At 44.8% G+C, this 23,462-nt stretch overlaps 1 protein-coding gene across 1 annotated transcript; it reads left to right on the forward strand.

Moving 5' to 3' along the window:
* Window positions 1-324: 324 nt before the first annotated feature.
* lrp13b (low-density lipoprotein receptor related-protein 13 b) lies at window positions 325-22,809 on the forward strand. The gene is made up of 49 exons (XM_086053283.1): window positions 325-461; window positions 785-907; window positions 1,858-2,106; window positions 2,201-2,311; window positions 2,453-2,572; window positions 3,310-3,435; window positions 3,618-3,821; window positions 4,090-4,258; window positions 4,379-4,547; window positions 5,034-5,256; window positions 5,341-5,460; window positions 5,580-5,798; window positions 6,001-6,306; window positions 7,107-7,325; window positions 7,434-7,580; window positions 7,672-7,920; window positions 8,339-8,554; window positions 8,872-9,120; window positions 9,241-9,456; window positions 9,627-9,875; window positions 10,034-10,255; window positions 10,343-10,591; window positions 10,731-10,940; window positions 11,083-11,331; window positions 11,567-11,764; window positions 11,884-12,150; window positions 12,316-12,531; window positions 12,691-12,873; window positions 12,966-13,088; window positions 13,862-14,017; window positions 14,102-14,317; window positions 14,846-15,075; window positions 15,164-15,293; window positions 15,355-15,548; window positions 16,144-16,330; window positions 16,691-16,906; window positions 17,014-17,197; window positions 17,276-17,477; window positions 17,621-17,785; window positions 18,463-18,672; window positions 18,765-18,992; window positions 19,153-19,287; window positions 19,673-19,868; window positions 19,970-20,095; window positions 20,653-20,760; window positions 21,466-21,702; window positions 21,884-22,175; window positions 22,323-22,422; window positions 22,623-22,809. The coding sequence occupies exons 1-49, from the start codon at window positions 404-406 to the stop codon at window positions 22,668-22,670; spliced, it is 9,219 nt and encodes a 3,072-aa protein (XP_085909409.1). The 5' UTR covers window positions 325-403; the 3' UTR covers window positions 22,671-22,809.
* Window positions 22,810-23,462: the final 653 nt, after the last annotated feature.

A 23,462-nucleotide genomic window follows, 5' to 3' on the forward strand; every position in this document is an offset into this window, starting at 1 on the left:
ATGCATTGCTTTTCAATTGTTCTGGCGCTTTAAAAGTTCTTTTTAGAGGCATCAAACATCTCTTGGTTTTGATCTCTTTTAAGACATTTGAAAACCAATAAGCAAGTAAGTTCAAATGCACTGTTTGAATGACTTGAGTCATCATTCGTCAAATGTAGACTATATGTACAAATGTGTTTTTATGGTCTAGTGGCCCTCAAACTCAATGTATATATATATATATATACACATGACATTATTCTTTATTTTATTATTCTTTATATACAGCAGGCTACCGTATTTAAATAATACTTATGATTGATTGACTTCCGTGTGCAGTAGTGCGCATGTGCAATTGCGGCCTTAATTAAAGGTGGCCTTGCAGGTGGTGCACTTCCATCCAGATGAGTCGCGCGTGTCCGACATGAAGTCACGCCAGCTCATTTGTTTACTTGCCCTGTCAATTTTAAAGTTATCCACAGGTAACTACACTTTTTCGTGCTTGTGTTTCTAATGTTTGGTGCATTTACGTTCAAGCTTTATTTATTTATTTATTTTTTTGCTGGTGCGCAATTTCAGGTGACGTTCTCATCACGTTCAAACAAAATGAGCCAAAATGGCGGCTAACTTGCATTTGACATTTTCTCCTCACGTTCAGATTTGATCATTTGAATGGGTGTTCTCAGATACTTGTCGCAGTTTTGGATCCTGTTGCACTCCTTGAACTTGAAATTGAGTTTGAACTTGATCTAAAAATGGCGTTTCAAACACCCTACCTAATGTATCACGTTTTTGTGTGTCTCAGGGCAGAATTTTCAATGTCACCCAAACCAATGGCAATGTGATGATGGAAGCTGCATCGCTGATAAATGGAGATGTGATGGAGAAGGGGACTGCCTGGATGGGTCTGATGAGATGGACTGTACTGGTAGGTTTATCTTATTCCGTTTTAATCTCATCGGCATCGGGCCGAAGTGAATTCCCGGACTGGACACTAACACAACTAGTATGGCACCGTACTGCCGTTTATATGCCGTTCTTGTCTTAAATATTCATGAAACAGCCGTGTAGATATGCGGGTCAAATTGCCCGATACGCGATCCAATTCTTTTTCGACGACTGACCGTCGTTGCCGATTATTTTTTTTGCTTGTGTAGCATATTAAGAACATTTGTCTGTCCACGTGGTCGGTATAGTCTTTACAACAAGGACTACCTAAAGAAAAAATAAGGTACTTGTCTTTTTTCCCCTTTATTTGAGCATCATGTTTAAAACAAAATTTACAAGTTTCAAAATCAAATTTCAAAGTTCAAAGAACTTGTAAATATCCTACCCCTCGTTCACCAAATAAAGGACAATGCTGTGTTGCATATATACCAACAGTGGTTTACAATAATAAGAAAAAATAATTAAATTATGAAACCGAATGCAACTGCAAAACGGGTACTAATGATAAAACAAATTACAATTGAAAAGCTGATTGCAACATCTTTTTTTTTTTTCCTTTCAAAGTATACCACCATCACGAACAACAAACGATTAGACAGAAGATTAGGCTTACAAAGTGTTAATAAAAAATAGGTTTTATAGCTCAAAAGTATATTTAATATAAGCCACTGTAACATTACGCACAGTTTGAGCCATTGTGGTTCGCAGAAAATCTTGATTAAATTCAAATGAATAGCACAAAAGTAAACAAAAATGTGTACATGTTAAAAAAAAAAGGAAAGGTTAAATGCAATCATCAGTTTGATGCAACTGAACAATACTTGGGCAGTGATTTTTTATTTATTTTTATTATTTTTTATTTTTTTATTTTTTGTTTTTTAATTTGTTTTCCTTTTTCTTAAATTCGTTTCCAATTGTGTTTCCCCTCAGTTCCTGCAGGCTCCTCTCAGTGTCCACCCGGTCAGTTTCCATGTGTGGGCTCTGTCGGCTGTGTTGACGCATCTGCACGCTGTGATGGACAGAAGCAGTGCCCAACCGGCTCCGACGAGGAGAACTGTGCAGTCTCTAACGGCTGCTTGGACTCGGACTGGACTTGCGGGAACCGCGTTTGCATCCCCGGAGAGCTGCGCTGCGACGGAAAGGACGACTGCATGGACAACTCTGACGAAGAGGGCTGTGGTGAAGAAACGTCCATGTCGTATTGCGAAATGACATTCCCCCCCCCCCCCCCCCCCCCGTCAACATGTTTAATATCTGATTTTCTGTTTTCCAGTTTCGTGCCGTGAGGGTGGCCTACAGTGTGCAGAGGTGTGTCTGTCTGCTGACCAAATGTGTGATGGGAACTTTCACTGCTTGGATGGCAGCGACGAGCCTGTAACCTGCGGTAAGTTTAGGTCTGAAATAAAATGATGGGAAATGTGCATGGGGGGGGTCTTGACTGCTAAACATCAGCAGCGTTGACCACGAATTGATTCTCAAAATAATGTGATGCATTGAAATGCTTCTTTGTTACTCCTCTTTGCAGGGCAGACCTGTTCTGTGAATAATGGCGGTTGTAGCCACACGTGCGTGGATGAACCATGGGGTGCTTTGTGCACATGTCCTCCTGGATATAAACTTGCCGCCAATGGGGCAGTCTGCAAAGGTGACACATGCTCTGCTTTCACTATTTTTTTTTTTTTTAATTGAATGACTTAGCTGTGCTATAAGTAAAAATCAAATCCAGGGGTTTCTGGGTGAGTTCTGCGCCTACGGCCGTGACATACCCTGAATTTTGTAATGTCAGAATTGCATCATACACAGCCCTGTGTTGCGTTTTGTGCTGCTATTCGTTAAAGGGAAGACATTCTTGTGAAAGCTTTAGCAAGACTCAACTATTTTTACCCTATGAAAGTCTGTCCACTTTCTGTCCACTTGTGGTCGCCATCGTCGCATTCTCCAGTATTTTATCTGTGCCTGATTTTCGTGTGACTTTAAAAGCCGGCACCTGGGCCGCTGAGGGACGTCTGAATCGGCGAGAGTGTTTTATAGTTGACTGTCTGATAGTTGGCTAAAACCTTAGTCGTTGTTTCCGCCTCAGTTGAGGCAAACCGCACGTCGTCTGTAAATGTAAAATGAGCCTAAAGTTCGTACATTTTCCTCTTGGCAGTCAGTAGGACAAAATAAGGACTATAAAATGCCCAAATATATTGAAAATATTCCCATCTAATATTAGACAGGAACAATATAAACCTCAGCGATACATTGACAGCACAGAGTGACGTGTGTCATGCTGAGGCATGACTGTACAAAGTAACTCTTTTCACCACGACGCCATCTGCTGGCTGTGGTGTGCTACTGCCTTATTTGCCCCTCAAAGCTAAACAGCCTCTCTGCCCCCAGATGTGGATGAATGCGCCCTTCCCTTTGCGCCATGCTTGCATCACTGCGCCAATACAGTTGGCTCTTACTTTTGCCACTGCAGAGAAGGCTTCAATCAGAATGAAGGCTTTGCCTGTCTGGCTACAGGTAATGTCATTACATTATGATTTTTAAAAACAATGATTGATTCACTGACCAAATGAATTTTTTTGTTCATGTTTTTTTTTTATGCCAGTATGAGAAGTGTTAATCAGAGAGAGGGGAACCCCCCCCCCCCCACAAATGTTTCACCTTCTACCATCCGACTTTGTCAATGTGTGTGCATGCAGGTAACGTTACCAGACTGCTGACGGTGCTGAGGACATCTGTCGGGCTGCTAAATGTGAAGTCACAACAATTTAACGTGCTCCAGACTCTAAAGTTCAACCCGGTGGCCCTGACATATGACATTGCCCGAGGCCGCTACTACTGGGCTGACAACATGGGAGTCATATATCAAAGTGATGGGCAACGCAGCTGGACAATCCATACCGGTTTGTTACACATGTACTCGTACCTCACGTTGCTCCGAAATGAATTCTGAAACGCACACTACGAAGCATGAGTCGGAGTGACAGCTGTAATGCTTCGTCCGTAGAAAGAATGTTTTTGAATAATATTGCTGGTTGCCAGCTGTTGTTGTAATTTCTTTGCCCTCTCCTTAAGACAATTCAGAAATGTGCTCATACTTTCCAAGCATTCAAAATAATGCGTTTGATTTGCCAATTTTGTTGGCTCTAAGCTGCCCGCTCGCTCACACAGGGCAGCCCGGAATCAAAGGTCTAGCTTGTGATTGGCTGAACGGAAACCTTTTCTGGACAAATCAGAGGACACAATCAATCTACATGCAAGCAGAAGATGAAAAAAGTTACACCGCTCTTTTGAGCAAATCTATCAGCCCATCAGAATTGGTTCTACTACCAGTGGAGAGGTGCGCTTGATTCATATTTTTCAACAGGAAATAATTGCACAGGTGTTTTTTTTTTTTTGTTTTTTTTCCCTCAAACGTAGGATATGAAAAAAGTGAGTTCTTTGTTTTTTGTTGTGGCAGCTTGATGTTTTGGATCAACGCGGGCCCTGGTGAAAGGGTGACCATTGAGAGGTCATGGATGGATGGATCGGACAGAAGCTCTCTGACTGTGCTCACAGCTCAATTGGCCCATGGACTCACTGCAGACGTGGCGGCCAGGAGGCTGTACTGGATCAGTGACTTCAAGATGGTGACATACAAAAAAAAAAAAACGCTGTATTTTACGGAAGAGGATTGGGGCCAGTAGGGGGAGAAAAATAGTTTGGCAAGATTCACACTTTTCTCAGAATTCTCACTTTAAAGTGAGAATTGTTTTTTAAAGTGTGTGTGTTTTCTGATTTTATTTTCAGAATTCTCACTTTATTCTCAGAATAAAAGTCAGACTTCTGACAGTCAGAATTCTCACTATAAAGTGAGAATAAAGTATTCTCAAAATAAAGTCAATTCTGAGAATAAATTCTGACAGTCAGAATTCTCACTTTAAAGTCAGAATTCTGAGGTAAAAGTGGGACCCTAGCCAACCCCCCCCCCCCCACTGGCGCTAATCCTCCTCTGTACAATTTTGAGAATAAAGCCAGAATCTTGCCAATTTATTCCCCCCCCCCCCCACTGTCCCTAATCCTCTTCAGTAGTATCTCATTCGGAAAGTAGATCAAACTTTTACCCTTTCCGTCAGTCTATTGAGACGATGAAAGTGGATGGGAGCGGCCGCTACGCATTCACTGGCCTGTTCAACAAGAGACCGGCTCTGAACCTGGCTGTGTTTGAAAGTTCCTTCTATTGGATGGACGACAAAGGACTCTGGCAGGTGCCGCCGCTCCAACCCAATCAGAGGCGGTTTCTGTGGAAATCCACACACCCACTTTTGACTGCTTATCATGAGCTGCAGCAGCCGAGAGGCGAGTGGCAACTCGGTCTTCCTCATTGTTGTCATAAATGCAAGTGTCTCCTTTTTCCAAAGCGAATGTCTTCTCAACAATCAGGTACATCTGCATGCGCCAAGACGCCGTGCCAGATCTGTCTGCTGACCAAAGGCAACCCTGCGGGCTTTACCTGTACTTGCCCCAACTCCAAAGTGCTGATGGTGGACGGAACATGTGAATGTAGGTTCTCCATCAAGCCGTCGACGTCATCCTTGCCGGACACGTGTGTTGGCCCGCGATCCTTTTTGCTCAAGACAAAGGACAGCGGATGTTTGTTCTTCCTTTTTTTTGTGCGTCAGATCCAAGATTCCTGTATGCTACCTCCAAGGCTATCAACCTGTTGGAGTTTAAAGGCAGCCAGTCCACAGAAACGGAGCTCTTTGCTACCGACGAGGGCATCCTGTCATTTGATGTGAACTGGAACACGGACTGGCTGTACTGGGCCAACCAAACTGGCCACGTCCAACGCACCAGCCTAACCCATGTCAAGACGGAGTGGATTCCTACAACCGTATCAGGTTGATTTTCCTCTTTTTTTAAATTTTTTTTTTTTTTATTCCCCCCTAGACTTCATCTTATCAAGGCTTTAAATGTCATAACAAAAATGTGGGAAGTTTTGAATTTGTGCAACTCGATGCAAAAATCATGGTATTTGACCTTATTTTGTATAACTCCTCAATCCTTTTTAAAAAAAAAAAAAAAATTTCCCTTTTATTTTAGTTTGCCTCATTAAAGTCGACCAGAAGAGTGGGAGCGTGTATTGGGTGTCATGTGACCAATCCCGAATCGGCTCTGTGGAAGTGGAGAGTCGTTACCGGCAGCAGTTCTACCACACAACGAAGGAGATCCGAAGCCTCTTCCTGGACTGGCTGAGGGGTGGCATCATCTGGTTGGAGGAGGAGCAGATCTTCACTATGAGCATGACGGGAGGCAAAGCCAAAGAACTGTTGCACTTGACAGGGGTTGTCGGGAACATGGCCTTTGACCTGAGAGCCGCTAGTCTATTGTGGAACTCCAAGACGGCGGGTTTGTTACAGTTTTGCATAAAATGGATCATGACAATGAAGTTGGACATTTTTTTTTTTTGTTTTTGTTTTTTTGTCGTGCCCATTATGAGTCGTAAAGGGGAAATCAACCCAAACATATATTTTTTAAGAATATGTTCCCAGCAGGCCCACTAGTTGAAACGCAGCATTCTGATTAATTTTGCGTTTGTGCAATGAGTTAAGCAGCAAAATCCACCCGTTTCTAGCCATCTGGGGGGGGGGGGGGGGGGGGGGCGGCCATTTTGTCATTTCTGTCGACTGAAAATGACATCACAACTACTCAGGGCTCAGGTAACGACTGATCACGGCTCACCTGTTTTCTGAAGCTGAGCCACGATTGGTCGTTGTGAGCAGTTGTGATGTCATTTTCAGTCCACAGAAATGACAAAATGGCCGCCCCCAGAGATGGCTAAAAACGAGTGGATTCACTTATTCCACAAATGCAATGTTTATCCGAATGCCTTTTCAACTAGCGGGATTGCATGGAACATATTTTAAAAAAATATATTTTGGGGTTTATTTCCACTTTAATTCACCATATTGCAGATGATGGGCTGATACCATTGGTCAGTCCTCAAGTGGGTCTGCTATTTTTACAATTAACAAATCCAAAAGTGTTGAAAATAGAACTTTGATGATACAGTATTTAATAACTCACTCGAAAAATTATACCTACTATAGTTTGCAATCTGCCTTAGCGAATTGACTTCAGAGATAACATGCAACCTGGCTTTGTACATTTTCTCATGCCACTACCTGCGCTTCTCTTCCACTTCCCAGGCCTGATGACAATGAGTCTGCTCCAGGGGACGAAACACCAAGCAGGGAGACGATGGAACATTTCCGGCTCGGTGATAGGCGCCCTGGAGCCTTACCTGCTTTCTCTGTCCAAGGACGTTGTGACCCTGTGGGACCGACGTGACGGGCGCCGTATCCGGGACGTGTTAGCGAGAGGGCCCGTGATCAGTGTGGTGGCGGCGCTCAGGGATGTACACGCAGGTTCACGTATACGCAATATTGTTATCACTCATTGACAAAATCTGACATCCTCCCAATGGAAGGTGCAGTCTGACTTGCGGTGAAAGATTTCCTGTTTTGTTTCCATAGTACCGAGTAATGCCGTCTGCTCAAAAGCATCTCTGCAATGCAAGGGCACATCCATCTGCCTACCTCAAAACAAGCTGTGTGATGGCAAAAAAGACTGCCCCGACGGAGATGATGAAAGTTTTTGTGTGAAAAAATGTCCGTCCAAAGGTGACGTCTCCACCGGCTCCATTTTAATAGTTAACTCACAAAAGGTTATAGCTTCTGATGGCGACGTCTTATCTGAACTTGACTCCTTTAGATGATTTTAAGTGCAAGGACCGGAAGGGTTGCGTACCGAGAGCGCAGGTGTGCGACGGCCGCTCTCACTGCGTCGATGGCTCGGACGAGGTCGAGTGCCCCGCCGTTGCCTCGCTCGGGCCTCGGGCGACCGCGCTCAAGTGTCGCAAGGGCTCGAGGCCATGTAAGAATGGCGTCGAGTGCGTGTTGTACAGCCATGTGTGCGATGGGGAGAAAGACTGTCAAGATGGGTCGGATGAAGAAGAATGCGGTGAGTTCACTGAAAACGCTCCCACTAGTTGAAACGGGGCATTCTGATAAATATTACGTTTGTGGAATAAGTGTTAATCCACTCGTTTTTAGCCATCTCTGGGGGCGGCCATTTTGTCTTCTGTCGACTGAAAATGACATCACAACTGCTCACGACGACCAATCAAGGCTCAGGTTCAGGAAACAGGTCAGCCGCGATTGGTCGTTTTGTGCAGTCGTGATGTCATTTCCAGAAGCCAAAATGGCCGCCGCTGCTTAACTTATATTCCACAAGCGCAAAATTAATCAGAATGCCGTGTTTCAGCCAGTGGGCCTGCTGGGAACATATTCTTAAAAAAAAAAAAAAAAAAAAAAAAAAAAAAAGTCTTTGGGTTGACTTCGGCTCTCAAATTTAAATTCATGTTGTCTAAATGCAACAGAGCAGGACGTGACCTCAACGAAAGCAACCACTGACGCCCCCGACAAAATTGCCCGAGAAATCACAAGTCCTCTGCCTGCCTGCAACAGCCCGTCTGTCCTTTGTCCCCGCCCTTCTGTTGGCCTCTGCATCTCTCCAAAGCAATTTTGTGACGGTCGAGAAGACTGCCCTGACGGCTTTGACGAAAATAACTGTGTGAGAAGATGTTCCTCGAAAAGTGAGTCCACCCAGTGCGTACTCACACGAAAGCATTTCTAACTCCTTTTGCCGGGGACGAGTGGACCAATGTTTCTGAAAGAACTGACATTTTCCTCTGAGAAGGTCAGATTAATGCCAGGGAAAAATATATGATCGCCTCAAACACTCAGTTAAATTCGTCTTTGCTGTTCTACGAAAGTTGGAGCTCCTCGAGGCATATGTTGCGTGATAAGCGCTTACTCGCTTTCCCGTCGTCCTCATTTGACATTTCCGTCCCGCAACGGCATACCTCTGGCTTCACGCAAAAAAAAAATGTCACATTTCCGTTCACCCCAGACGATTTCCGCTGCAAGGACCGTAGGAGCTGCGTCTCCGAGAGCCTGGTCTGCGACGGGCGCGCTCATTGCCACGATGGCTCCGATGAAGTCGGCTGTCCAAGCGTTGCCATGCCCGCCGGCCAACCGAAGGTCTTGAAGTGCCTCAAGGGCTCCCGGTTGTGCCGGGATGCCAGCGAATGTGTTCTCTTCGCTCACGTGTGTGATGGGGAGCCGGACTGCAACGACGCCTCTGATGAAGAAGGATGCGGTGAGCGTTCGTTTTGACATTCCCTGTTGCCAGTTTTGCATTTTTCTGCGATGGGCACAATTTTTAATGTTAATCCTGAGCTGTTCAACCGATACTTGGGAGTCATTTTAATATTTACAGACGCCGCAATCACAATGACTCCTCCGGAAAACGCCCGCTTCGATCGACCTCCGTCGCCAGGCGATACTCGAGCTCCCATCAAGCCGCCGTGCACGAGTCCTTCATTTTTGTGTCCAGATTCCACATGCATCCCCCAAACACAGATATGTGATGGCGTCAAAAATTGCCCTGATGGGTCTGATGAGAATACATGCGTGAAACGATGCCCAAATAAGTGTAAGTTGGATGCCTTTTTAAAAAAAAAAAAAAAAAAAAATGTTTTTAAAGCTTATTCAACAATGCATATCGTCGCTGTCCTGTGAAAAACTCATGTCCGATTTTCAGGAAAAAAAAAAAAATTCATGTTAATGCGTTTTTTTAAAATGTATTTTTCTTTACTCCCGCAGCGGACTTCCGCTGCAAAGACAAGCGGAGCTGTGTTCTCAAGAAGTTGGTTTGCGATGGCCGAGCCCATTGCCACGACGGCTCGGATGAGGTCGGCTGTCCGACCGTCGCTCCCCGTGCCCTCCGGGACAAGGTGTTGAAATGTCGCGTGGGTTTCCGGCCATGTCTGGATCAGACTCAATGTGTTCCCTACAGCCATGTGTGCGATGGGGAAAAAGACTGTCAGGATGGGTCGGATGAAGAGCAATGTGGTAGGTGCAAGTTTTAAAGGAACATTTCTGTTCGGTACCTTATATTTTACTCGTTGGAATCGCAGCGCCGCTTGAATTAAGTTTGTTTTTGTTTACTGCAGTGCAAAGGCAGAACAGTAAGTTTCTAAATCGCACAACTGTTTCCTCTCAACTTTTAGACTCTACAGAAACTCCATCTTCCTCCCGTCCAGGCTCAAATGAATTGCCCCCATCCACAGAGCCCTTTTTTAAACCTTCACCCAAGCCGCCATCTTGTATGAGCCCGTCAATGTTTTGTGCAAATTCGCTTATTTGCATTCAACCGACGCAAATGTGTGATGGAATAAAAGACTGTCCCGATGGCTCCGATGAGAACTGTGTGAAAAGATGCCCTTATAAAAGTAAGTTTTAAGTCAGGTTTTGGCTTCAACCGCAAAAGTCCTTTTTGGAGTTTTTGCATCCTATTTTTTTCCCCCCTCCTTCCCTAGATGACTTTTTGTGCAAGGACAGAAGAAGCTGCGTCTCCGAGAGCCTGGTCTGCGACGGGCGTGCTCATTGTCACGATGGCTCTGACGAAATTGGCTGTCCCGGCGTAAAAATCCCCGCCGGCCAACCGAAGGCCTTGAAGTGTCTCATGGGCTCCAGGTTGTGTCGGGATGGCAGCGAATGTGTTCTCTACACTCACGTGTGTGATGGAGAGCCGGACTGCAAAGACGGCTCTGATGAAGAAGGATGCGGTAAGCTTTCATTTGGACATTCCTGTCGTCAAGGTTCTAGACGATGTGATGTCTACAGAGGACCCCCCTTTTTTATTTTTTATTTTTATTTTTTTTTTTGGTGTCAAACCTGAATTCAATTGCACTGTGATATTTACAGATGTTGCAAAGACTCCTCCGGAAAATGCCCGCTTCACGCCACCTCCGTTGCCGGTCAACACTCAACCTCCCAGCAAGCAGTCATGCCCGAGTCCTTCGTTTCTGTGTCCGGACCTGTCATGTATCCCTCAAACGCAGATATGTGATGGCGTAAAAAATTGTCCTGATGGATCTGATGAGAATGCGTGCGTGAAGCGCTGCCCAAATAAGTGTAAGTAGGATGCTTTTTTTTTCCCCAAGCTTATCCAACAATGCATATCATCGCGGTCCTGTGAAAAACACGTCTGATTTTTTTGGGGCAAAATAAAAAAAAAAAATAAAAAATTCATGTATTTTTTTCTTTACTCCCACAGCGGACTTCCGCTGCAAAGACAGGCGGAGCTGTGTCCTCAAGCATTTGGTCTGCGATGGCCGAGCTCATTGCCACGACGGCTCGGATGAGGTCGGCTGTCCGACCGGCGCTCCTCCTGTCACCCGAGCCAAGATGCTAAAATGCCGCGTGGGCTTCCAGCGATGCCGGGATGGGACTGAATGTGTTCCCTACAGCCATGTTTGTGATGGCGAAAAGGACTGCCGGGATGGGTCGGATGAAGTTCAATGTGGTATGTTAAAGACGTTTTTCACTATTTTACTCGCGTTTTGTCAAAAAAATGCCAGCAATACCTGACAAATGAATTAAAACAAACCCTCACTATATCGCGGTTCCATTTTCGTCATTCAGCTTCTTTGCAGATTTCTTTTTTTTTTTTGTTACTGTGGTTACTGTCCTTTTTATTACGGCATTGATGGAATGCTATGCTAATTGTCCAACTGTCGCCTTAACTTTTTGTCCTGCAGAAATCTTGACTTCCTCCAGTCCAGGCTTAAAGGAATTACCTTCAACTACAAAGCCCTTCAATACGCCTTCCTGTAGGAGTCCGTCAGTGTTGTGTCCAAATTCTTTGCTTTGCATTCGCCCGACACAAATGTGTGACGGAACAAAAGACTGTCCTGATGGATCAGATGAGGACTGTGTGAAAAGATGCCCTTATAAGAGTAAGTTGTCAAGTTACAGGTGCAGCCACAATTAAAAAAAAAAAAACTTCTCGTATTTTTTTTTTTTTTTTTTTTTGTATCGTTTTCAATTTTTTTTTTTTTTTCCCCTGATTCCATAGCTGACTTTCTGTGCAAGGATCGTAGGAGCTGCGTCTCCAAGTCTCTGGTGTGTGATGGCCGGGCTCATTGCCAGGATGGCTCAGATGAGGTGGACTGTCGGGGAGTAGTTCCTCGCTTAACTACGACTAATGTCGTGAAATGCCGCAAGGGCACAAAGCTCTGTAAAGACGGCACAGAATGTGTGCTTTACAGCCACGTATGTGATGGAGAGAAAGATTGTTTGGATGGATCTGATGAAGAAGGATGCCAGGAAATGTGCACAAAAGGTCCTTTTTTTTTTTTCTTTTATTTTTTTTTTTTCCTCGAAATTTCATCTGAATTTGTTCTGGAAGTGTGAAATCTGTGGTTTATTCATTAGGCCATAATCCCCGGAGATGATCTCCGCTCCAATGTTGCTATTTTTTTTTTTTCCCCTCTCTACTCTGTCAAAGGTGAGTTTCAGTGCGCTCATGGGGCGATGTGCATCCCCGAGGCGCAGGTCTGCGATGGGACGGCTCAGTGCAGTGACCGTTCTGATGAGCTAGACTGCTGGGAAGGGACCAAAAGCTGCGAGTATCGCTGTGCAGACGGCCATCGCTGCATCCCAAAGAAATTTCTGTGTGATGGAGAGCCAGACTGCGTTGATGGCACAGATGAGGCGGGATGTGGTAAGCCCGCTTTCGGAAATTTGGACTTGTTTCAAATGGTTTGCTTTTCATGGTAAAAGACTATTTTGATTTGGTGCGCGTTAAAGTGCAGTCACGTTATCGCGACAAATAATTCACTTTAGTTGGACTAGATTAATGAGTTGAACTGCTTCTTTCCAGATGCTGTGACCGCCGCAACAATTACGCCTCTGGTTCCGAGTGCCGCTCCAGTTTGCGTCCCTCCTTCAGTTCTATGCCCGGGTTCATCGCTGTGCATCTCTCAAAATCAGCTTTGCGATAGAAAAACAGACTGTCCGGATGCGTTTGATGAGAGCGACTGTGTTTTCAAGTGTAAAAGCCGAAGTGAGTCTGACCATAGCGATGGTGGAGTGGCAGAGGCAGCGAGCCTTGTTATCAAAAATAATTCACTTCTCTGTTCGTCCCCCGCACGTCAGATGACTTCTTATGCGGCGATCGCAGAAAGTGCATCCCCAGAATTTACGTGTGTGACGGTCGCGCACATTGTCCGGATGGCTCCGACGAGAAGAAGTGCAAATCACCTGATCGCGGTTCACCCGGTAAGCTAATTGGAGTAATACATGGCAATCCTGTTTAAAGCGGAAGTCAACGCAAACATATTTTTTTTCAAGAATGTGTTTTATGCAAGCCCACTAGTTGAAACGGGACATTCTGATAAATGTTGCGTTTGTGGAATAAGTGTTAATCCACTCGTTTTTAGCCATCTTTGGGGGCGGCCATTTTGTCTTCTGTCGACCGAAAATGACATCGCAAATGCTCACAACGACCAATCACGGCTCAGAGTCAGAGAACAGGTCGGCTATGATTGGTCGTTGTAAGCATTTGCGATGTCATTTTCAGTCGACAGAAGACAAAATGGCCGCCCCCAAAGATGGCTAAAAACGAGTGGATTAACACTTATTCCACAAACGCAATATTTATCAGAATGCCGTGTTTCAACTAGTGGGCCTGCTGGGAACATATTCTTGAAAAAAATATGCTTGGGTTGACTTCCGATTTAGAGGTAGAAAAGGAAAAAAAAATGTGATTGACATTCAGCTGAGATGATTTCACACAACTTAAAGCAATTCCCACTTAAAGTCTCAAGCGTTCTTTGGTCAATACTTTTGCAGCATCCGCTTAAGATGACGATTCATGTGCGGAGAAACCCAATTCTCTTATTTTGGCAAAATTCAGAACTGATTCATTATGGAAATATGCAAGTGATATTTTTTTTTTTTCCATGATCGTGAAAGTACACACGCAATGAAATCAGTGTTTCTGTAATTCATTGTCTTGTTCAATCCATTAAAATGATGTTCTCTCTATCAAGCCTCCAGGGCCGAGTGGGCTCCTCTAAAATGCCGTAACGGCTTCAAGGCTTGTAAAGACGGTCTGGAGTGTGTGATGTACAGCCACGTGTGCGACGGCGAGAAGGACTGTCAGGATGGATCGGATGAGGAGGGATGTGCTGCTGAATGCAAAGCAGGTTTGTTTGTACATTTGAGCTTGGTCCTGCCAAAATGGTCAGACGGACGGATAGAAGCCGGTGTTTTATATCTCCCCTTCCCAGGCGAGTTTGAATGTCATCACGGTAATCGATGCATCCAAAGCGAGCAGGTGTGCGACGGACAATATGACTGTCAAGACCGCTCTGACGAAATGAACTGCCAAAGTCAGCTCTCGGGCTGCCACCACCGATGCGATAACGCAACGCGCTGCATACCGGAGACCTTCCTGTGCGATGGCGAGCGAGACTGCGCTGACGGCTCGGATGAAGAAAAGTGTGGTATGTGGCATGTTTTGCCATTTAAAAGGGAAGTCAAGCCAAATGTATTTTTTTCAAGAATGTTAACTGCAGGCCCACTAGTTGAACCACGGCATTCTGATTAATTTTACGTTTGCGGAATATAAGTTAAGCAGCAAAATGCACTAGTTTTAAGCCATCTCCGCGGGCGGCCATTTTGTCACTTCTGTCAACTGAAAATGACATCATAACTGCTCACAACGTCTAATCACGGCTCAGATTCAGAAAATGGGTCAGCCGTGATTGGCCCTTGTGAGCAGTTGTGATGTCATTTTCAGTTGACAGAAGTGACAAAATGGCCGCCCCCGGAGATGGCTAAAAACGAGTGGATTAACACTTATTCCACAAACGCAGTATTTATCAGAATGCCCAGTTTCAACTAGGGGGCTTGCATAGAATGTATTCTTGAAAAAAATATGTTTGCGCTGACTTCCTATTTTTTTTTTTTTTTTTTGATTAAAAAGTGCTGATAACAGGCCAGCAGACAGCAATTTCATTTCTTCCCGTCAGGGTTGACGTTGTGTGAAGTTGACCAGTTCCGCTGCCACAGCGGCCAGTGCGTGTCGGCGGCCCTCCGATGCGACGGCTACGCAGACTGCAGCGACCGCTCCGATGAGGTCGACTGCTCGAGACCGCCGCGCTGCCCCGCGCAGCTGCGATGCCCCCACAGTCACGAGTGCCTGCAGAGTGAGTGGCTGTGCGACGGTGAGGACGATTGCAAGGACGGCTCGGATGAAAAAGTAAAAGCCTGCAGTCAAGTGAAGGTTCTTCAAATGGTATAAAATGGGGGGAAAAAAAAAAAAAAAAAAAATTGTCGCTCGCACCTAGAACTGTTTGACCAAGCCACCACCGTGTCGGGAATACCAGTGGCAATGTGGAAGCATCAGTCAGTGTATCCCTCTCTCCTGGAAATGTGACGGGAAGGCCGACTGTCACAACGGCGTGGACGAGGACAAATGTGAGTACATTTGTGCCTCTTTTTGGTCCAGCCCCTTGAATGTGCGCGTCTGTTTGCGCAGGCAAACAGAGAAGGTGCCCCTCCCACCTTTACCAGTGTGGCAGCGGTGAGTGTGTGGATCCGCGACTGGTGTGCAACGGCTTTGTCAACTGTGCCGACAGTTCAGACGAGGGCGTGGGGTGCACGCTGCGCAACTGCTCGAGTCCATCGGCTCCTCGCTGTGATCACAGTTGCGTCAGCACTCCAAATGGACCGGTCAGTAAAACGGGAAGAGGACAAAGTGAATCTTTTCAGTTTTTTTTTTGTTTTTTTTTTTTCCTGTAATGTTCATAAATACCCCAACTCACAGGATGAGACGACTCGTGCGATTCTGAGACCAAAATCCTGCTTAAAGTGGAGGTTAACCCAAACATTTTTGTTCCCAGCAGGCCCACTAAGTAAAACACGGCATTCTGATTAATTTGGCGTTTGTGTAGTATAAATTAAGCAGCAAAATGCATTCGTTTTTAGCCATGTCCGGGGGCGGCCATTTTGTCTTCTCTCGACTGAAAATGACATCACAGCTGCCCACAACGACCAATCACGGCTCGGATTCGGATAACAGGTCAGCCGTGATTGGTCGTTGTGAGCAGCTGTGATGTGGTTTTCAGTCGACAGAAGTGACAAAATGGCCGCCCCCGGACATGGCTATAAACAAGTGGATTAACACTTATTCCACAAACACAGTATTTATCAGAATGTCCTGTTTCAACTAGTGGGCTTGCGTAGAACATTCGTGAGGGGGTGGGAAAAAAAAAAAAAAGTTTGCGTGGACTTCCCTCTTTAACTTTGAAAACATTGAATTTTGCAGAGGTGTTACTGCGCAGCAGGTTTCACACTACATTCCGGTGCCGTGTCCTGTGTGGACACCAACGAATGCAATTTAATGCAGCTCAATGCATGTAAACACACCTGCCTCAACACCCGTGGGTCCTACGTGTGCCAGTGCCACCCTGGCTTCTACCTGGAGCCTGACAACAAAAGTTGCAAGACCAAAGGTAGGTGATTACACTGACAAAAACAACACAGCATTATGCTGTCGTCATTGCCTTCCAAAGGAAAAAGTTGGACCTGGATACATTTTACGGAATGTGTGAAATATTTTTTTTTTTTTACACTCTTGACAAAAACAATGTTATGAACATTCAATCTCAAAGACGTATTTGTCTTTTAACAGTCCCAGGAACGCATTAGTTTCAATTTTTTTCAAACAGGGTAAAAGACGGTTGGAAAATGTCTGGTACTAAGTGAGTTTAAAAAAAAAAAAAAAAGAAGAGCATTAGAATGTGCGATTCTTCAGTTCATCAATTTCTGTCCGTGAGCTCGTTTTCCTTAATATAAATTGTCTCCGTCTTTAGATGAGCCGCTGCTTGTGGCGTCTTTTCAGTCAGAGCTTTTACTTGTCGGAGTTCAAAGCGGCTCCTTGCGTCTTCTGTCCTCCGCCAACCGGCCCGTCTTTTCGTTGGATTACCACTGGGCTCAGCGGAGGGTTTACTGGCTCAGTCCGGACTACCAGAGCATCCGCTGGGCTGACATGACGCAGGACTCCGCCGACAAAGGGACGCTCATCAAAGGTGCGCTTCTCCACATCGAGACGTCAAAATGAATCCGCAGACCAGCGTTGGAATAAAAGTTACAATTTAAAAAAAAAAAAAAAAAAAAAAAAAAATCCAATTTACAGGGGTGAAGTCGGATTGCATCGCGGTGGACTGGGTCGGTAAGAACCTGTACTGGGTGGACGGACTCGTGGGCCAAATTCGAGCGGTGCGGCTCAGTGACACCACGCTGAAGTCTCGGGATTACACGGTGGTACTGGCCGAAGATCTTGAGCAGCCGCGCTCGCTGGTGCTGTTACCGCACAAAGGGTGAGCCACCCCCGCTTAGGAAGGTGGTTGAATTTGCCTCGGCGATCTTGACTGTCAATTCCCCGCCCCCCCCCGCAGCTTGATGTTGTGGTCTGAGATCGGCAGCGCCCCTCAGATCCAGCGTTCGGGGATGGACGGATCCAAGAGGAAGGTGGTGGTGAGCAGCAGTCTGAGCTGGCCCGTCAGTCTGGCTTTCGATTTCCTGGACGAGCGAGTTTACTGGGCTGATGAGAAGCTACGCTGCATCGGCTCGGCCTCCCTGGATGGAGATGACGTCAGGGTGAGTGTCGTCTAATGCAAGCGGTTGGCTTTTGACACGCTCGCCTACGCATGTCGTTTTGTAAAACGCTCAAATTGAATTGATGTTGAGCGCGCTGCGGGCAACGGGGTCCCCATGTTGAGCAGTGATGCCGCCCCCACCAGATTCTCCAGTTGGCCGAAACTCCCAGCCCCTTCTCGGTGGCGGTGTTCAACGACCGGCTTTTCTGGTCCGACACCAAGCGAAGGACCATCCGCTCGGCGGACAAGAACACCGGGAAAGACCAGAAGGTTCTTCTTAAAAGACCAGGACAGCCTTTTGGGCTAAAGGTTTGCCCTCATGGACAACTTTTGAACACGTTCATTGCTGTTAGTATTTTCTTTGCCGTGTTCCACATATGCGCATTTTTCAAAATGGCTACCAAACACTACTTTCTGGCGACACGCTGGGGTACGGGCCACTTTGCTGCAGGTAAACACAATTTTGGTTCATTTGTTGGTCCACAGTTTTGTGACCTCTCAAACAATGAAAATCGAATAACAACTTTTAGTGTTTCAGGCTTAAAGTGGAAGTCAACCTAAACGTATTTTTTCAAGAATGTTTTATGCAGTCTCACTGATAAATATCGCGTTTGTGGAATAAGAGTTAATCCACACATTTTCAGCCATCTCAGCGGGCGGCCATTTTGTCACTTCTGTCGACTGAAAATGACATCACAACTACTCAGGGCTCAGATAACGAACCGAGCTATGATTGGCTACCTGAGCCCGGAGGGTGTGTGATGTCATTTTCAGTCGAGGAAATGACAAAATGGCCGCCCCCGGAAATGTGTGGATTTTGTTGCGTAATTCATATTCCACAAACGCAATATTAATCAGAATGCTGCCTTTCAACTAGTGGGCCTGCTTCTAAAAAAAAAAAAAGTTTGGGTTGACTTCCACTTGAAGCGACATTTTGTAAACAAATAATGACCCGCAGTTATGTGCCGTCTGTTTCCTCTGTGCAGCTGATGCATCCCCTCTCCCAGCCCGCCGTACCCAACCCGTGTGACCGGCTGCAGTGCTCGCACCTCTGCCTTCTAACAGCTGCTGTGATGCAGCCGGCAGCAGTCTGCCGCTGTCCAAAGGGCCTGCTTCTTTCTAAGGACAAGATCATCTGCTCTCTGCCTTTGGACTCCACTTTCATCCTGCTTCTGTCTCCTACAACGGTCTATCAGGTGATAGTCAGCGTTCCTTGGGGTCTCTTTTATGAAATGCTCCTTTTTTTTTTTTTTAATCCTTCTCAGTTTCCCTTTTTGTCCCCCTTCAGGTTTACTTTAAGTCCTTGCGCCACGATGGGGTGGGTCTGAAAAACATGCCAAACAGTCGAGAGCTGGCCGTTCCCGGAGTCGTCGAGGCCTCCGGGCTCGACCTGGCCCTCCAAGCCTTGTGCTTGTACGTGGCTGATGGTAAACAAGGTACTGTAGATGTGCTGAACTTAAGTGGGCCCAGGTCCAGACAGGCGCTGACGCCAGCTGGCCGAGTTATACAACTAAAGGTAGGCATAAGGAAGTTGAAGTTGTGAAATTCTGTTACTACGCCACGCGCTTCAAATGATGCTGACTTTGTAAACGGCAATGTCGGCTTTAACAGTTGCGGCTGCAATGTAAGGGCCTGACGCACTGGGATTCATCAATGTTTCTTCCCTGATCCTCAAGGATGATTCTGTCATCGCTCTGGCCGTTGACTGGGTGACCTCCAACATTTACTGGAGCAGCACCAAGCGACCAAATCTCCATGTGACCAGCAGCCTTGATGGCTTCACCGCTTCTCTGCTGCAGGGAGCAATTAAGGTTGCACAATATGCCCCACTTTTTTTTTTTTTTTTTCCAACAATAGTTGACATGGACTCAGATTGTTTGAGCTTTCAGTAGTGATGGACAAATGAAGCTTCATGAAGCACTTGATATATATATATATATATATATATATATATATATATATATATATATATATATATATATATATATATATATATATATATATATATATATATATATATATATATATATATATATATATATATATATATATATATATATATATATATATATATATATATATATATATATATATATATATATATATATTAAATTTTTTTTTTTTTTTTTTTTTTTTTTTTTTTGACTCCTCTAAAAGTGATCACAAGTGCTTCATTTTCCCATCGCTATTTTCCAGCGCATGACATCCATTGCAGTGTATCCCCCCTCAAGTCAACTTTGCTACACAGCCCTTGTGGGAAGTAAGAGCCAGGCTGAAGTGAGCTGTCTCTGGATGGATGGCCGAAACAAAGCAGTGCTTTGGACAAAGTCCGGCCTTCCCACGTCAGTCGGCTTTTCCAATAAAGGAACCACCATCTACTGGGCTGACACAGGTTTTAAGTTAACCTGATTTTCTCCCGGAGGTTTTTTTTTTTTTTCTAGCTTGGCTTCCTTCATTGATTTTTGACTTTTTTTTCCCCCTCATCCCATCTAGTTGAAGGCCTCGTCTGCTCTATTGGACTCAATGGCTCAGGCTACAAACAGTACAAAACGGGGTCCGGTTTAATTACTTCTGTCACATACACTGAGAATATGCTCCTCTGGATAACACTGGAGAAGGGTAAGAATGAACACATTTGCTTGATTATATTATTGGGCAACAGATTAATGCATTGGTCGTACATCACCCGTGTTCATCAAGCTAAAACATACTTGAAGAACTGCAGCCAATCCTGTCATTTTCAAAACGCCTAAAAAAAAAAAAAAAAAAAAAGAAAAATAGCCCATGCAATGACAGGGAAAGTCAAACACTGAGTTATGCTTTCTTTAAACTGAATTCACAAAATGTTGCCCTCCATCAGTCCTCTTCCCCTTTTGGCAGCAGATGGCATCAGATTTAATACAGCAATGAATTATTCAGACAAGTTCAACTTTTCATGTACCTCAGACTGATGTACATTAGGGAGAACTGCTTTCCTTTTCACATCTAATTTTTTTCTTTTCTTTACCTTCTCATTGAATATTCACATGCACTGTATATTTACCATATTCAAACGTTTGATGGATCTATGAGGGAGGACAGTTTAAAGTATGATTAAGTGTGTTTTTTTTTTTTTTTTTTAAATGTAAATTGTCATATTCTGATGCATGGACTGTGCTCGTCTCCAACCTGTGTAGAAGTCACCAAAATGTGGTTCAGCGACGGCCACCACCCGAAACAGCTGTGGTTCGAGACAAAAACCAGCCTGGTGGAAATCAAAGCGTTCAGTAACGACAGCCAAACAGGTGGGATGTATTCTGCTAGATGTGCGAGCCGTTCAGTGATGCCCTAGCTCGTAAAAAATGCCCTCAAAGTGGCACAAGATACAGAATTCGTTTGAGTGGCAGGAACGATTAGGAACCTGAGACTCCTCTTACGTTTGTGACGGTGTTAAAGCGGAAGTCAACGCAAACAATTTTTTTTTCTAGAATTTTCCCAGCAGGCCCACTAGCTGAAACGCGGCATTCTGATTAATTTTGCGTTTGTGGAATATAAATTAAGCAGCAAAATGCACTCGTTTTTAGCCATCTCTGGGGGCGGCCATTTTGTCTTCTGTGGACTGAAAATGACATCACGACTGCTCACAACCACCAATCACGACTGACCTGTTTTCTGAATCTGAGCCGCGATTGGTCGTTGTGAGCAGTCGTGATGTCATTTTCAGTCCACAGAAGACAAAATGGCCGCCCCCAGAGATGGCTAAAAACAAGTGGATTAAAACTTATCCCACAAAAGCAATATTTATCAGAATGCCCCGTTTCAACTAGTGGGCTTGCATAGAACATATTGTTGGAAAAAAAATGTTTGGGTTGACTTCCGCTTTAAATGTCCAGAAAGCCAGCCTGGTTTAAAGGAAATTTAAAACTACCGAAGCTTCTATTTTCCTTTCCCCCCAAAACAAACTCTGATTCATCACCTTTCTCAAGGATTGATTTTCCTCCAACCGACAGGATCCAATATGTGCGCCAACAACAACGGGGACTGTGAGCATCTGTGCCTGCCTTATCCCGGAGGCCGCACGTGCAAATGTGCTCGTGGCTTTTACAGCATCAGTGCCACATCCTGCGCACCAGAGCACCCTTGTCCCAAAGGAGAGCTAGCTTGTCTTAATGGTAGCAAGTGTATCAACTACGACAAGTTCTGTGACGGACGTGTGGACTGTCCGGACCAGTCGGACGAACAGGACTGTGAGTTATTGGACTACACGGGTCTCAAATTGCACAAATGTTCCACTTTATGTCTCACTGTGCTTTTTTTTTAAAAACATTTTTTTAAATACACGTTAAACATTACCAACCTATACCAAAGTGGAACGAATGATGTACAATGATCGAACCCGAATATGTAAGCAGTATGAACTCCTTCTAGGTCCTCAAATGAACTCCCCCTCTGGGACCGAAGTCAGTGGCGGTCATCTTCCTGAGTCTCCACACGCACCTCCTCAGAACTCCAAGGACACGTCCTCGTGTAGTCAACAACATTGCAGCGGCCGCGGCCACTGCGCCACTCAAGGCAAAGTCATTCACTGCCGTTGCATGGCCGGCTACCGAGGAGAGTTCTGCCAAGAGAAGGAAAGTAGACGAAGCCACGCAGGTGTGATCCTGGGGGTCTTCTGCCTGCTTGCTGCCTTCTTGGGGGTCGCTTTCATTTTTGGAAAAAGGCAAGGATATGCTTTGTGCAAATGTGAATTACAGCTGTCTGCGTTGGACACGAATTAAGTTTACGTGTGTGTGTGTGTGTGTGTGTGTGTATTGCCCGCAGGATGGCTATTGATGTAGCTTTTTGTTAAATTTGCATCCTTATGCAGGAGGAGGGTCTGGGGATCGATCAGAAGCAGATCACCGGACAAAGAAACATTGATGTCAAACATGGCGCTGCATTGTGAACATATGGAGGCTGACAGTGAGGTAAAGCCTTGTGAGAAATGAGTTTTTGAAAATTTCGTCACCCAAGATTCAGTCGCTGACTAGTGAAGTTCCCATTGCGAACCAGTTTATTCCAGTGCTGATTTAATAAACCGTTGTCATCCACATTGACAATTCTGTGTCTATTTTCTACACAAAATATAGTTTGTTTCCACTTGATTACCTTTTTTTTTTCTCCCCAGGAGCTTGAGTCCTCTGTAGACTTGAAGAACCCCCCAGTTGCTTCATAAGCAGTCATCTGCTGGCAGACAGAGACTGTTATTGCAGCTATACAACTTTTTAGTTTTATATAGCGAGGCTTCACTAAATGATGAATGTCACTGTCAATGCCGAGAACTGTTTTGTACAATAAACATCTCCAAATTGAAACCATTTGATATCTTTAGTTGCTCATAAACCGTCTGACAAATCAATTGAGCATTGTACAGTTTGCAAAAAAAATAAAAAATTTGTGACTAACGTTCATTAGAAAATGAAAGCCATGCAGCGATTCATGTCTAGAAAAACAATTATGAAGCTGTGAGTTTAGAAAAGTCTTGATGTCAACATTTGGCCTTCCAGTCAACGCATCCATTTAAAATATCCTAAGAAAGGAAAACACTCGCGTGCCGCTTGGTATCAAACTTCAGTTAACTAAGGCTCTTCAAATAAAAAAAAAAATAAAATAAACTGTTGGTGACAAACAAAGGTATCACTGTTTGAAGACTTAGTAAAACAAAACAGAAGTACTGAGGCAATTAGAGAAGCAAACAACTGACTGGCGTGAAGAATAGGAAGTGGAATTTGCCACAATAGTACTTTTAAATAAGGTACGCTTTTTTTTTTTTCGGCTCAGAAACAAAACTTCAAAGTGATAAATACTTACGTTTCAAGAAGGTCTTCTCATGATCCCAAATAGGTGAAAATGGCAAGTTAAGTGGCTTTTTGTGCAGCATAATCATTGCCCACGATGGCGCACGCAAAATGAGCTCAAACATTTTCTTGCCAATTTGAAGAACAATGCATTCACACCGAATCGGCGA

The sequence above is a fragment of the Filicampus tigris genome, chromosome 15 (assembly GCF_054856515.1).
Source record: "Filicampus tigris isolate MCC_2025a chromosome 15, RoL_Ftig_1.0, whole genome shotgun sequence".
Taxonomy (NCBI): domain Eukaryota; kingdom Metazoa; phylum Chordata; class Actinopteri; order Syngnathiformes; family Syngnathidae; genus Filicampus; species Filicampus tigris.

Coding starts and splice junctions, on each gene's coding strand:
- lrp13b (XM_086053283.1), top strand. CDS start 404: ATGAAGTCACGCCAGCTCATTTGTTTACTTGCCCTGTCAATTTTAAAG. Junction 12,151..12,315: donor CCAGGAAATGTGCACAAAAG/GTCCTTTTTTTT, acceptor ACTCTGTCAAAG/GTGAGTTTCAGTGCGCTCAT. Junction 22,423..22,622: donor ATATGGAGGCTGACAGTGAG/GTAAAGCCTTGT, acceptor TTTTCTCCCCAG/GAGCTTGAGTCCTCTGTAGA.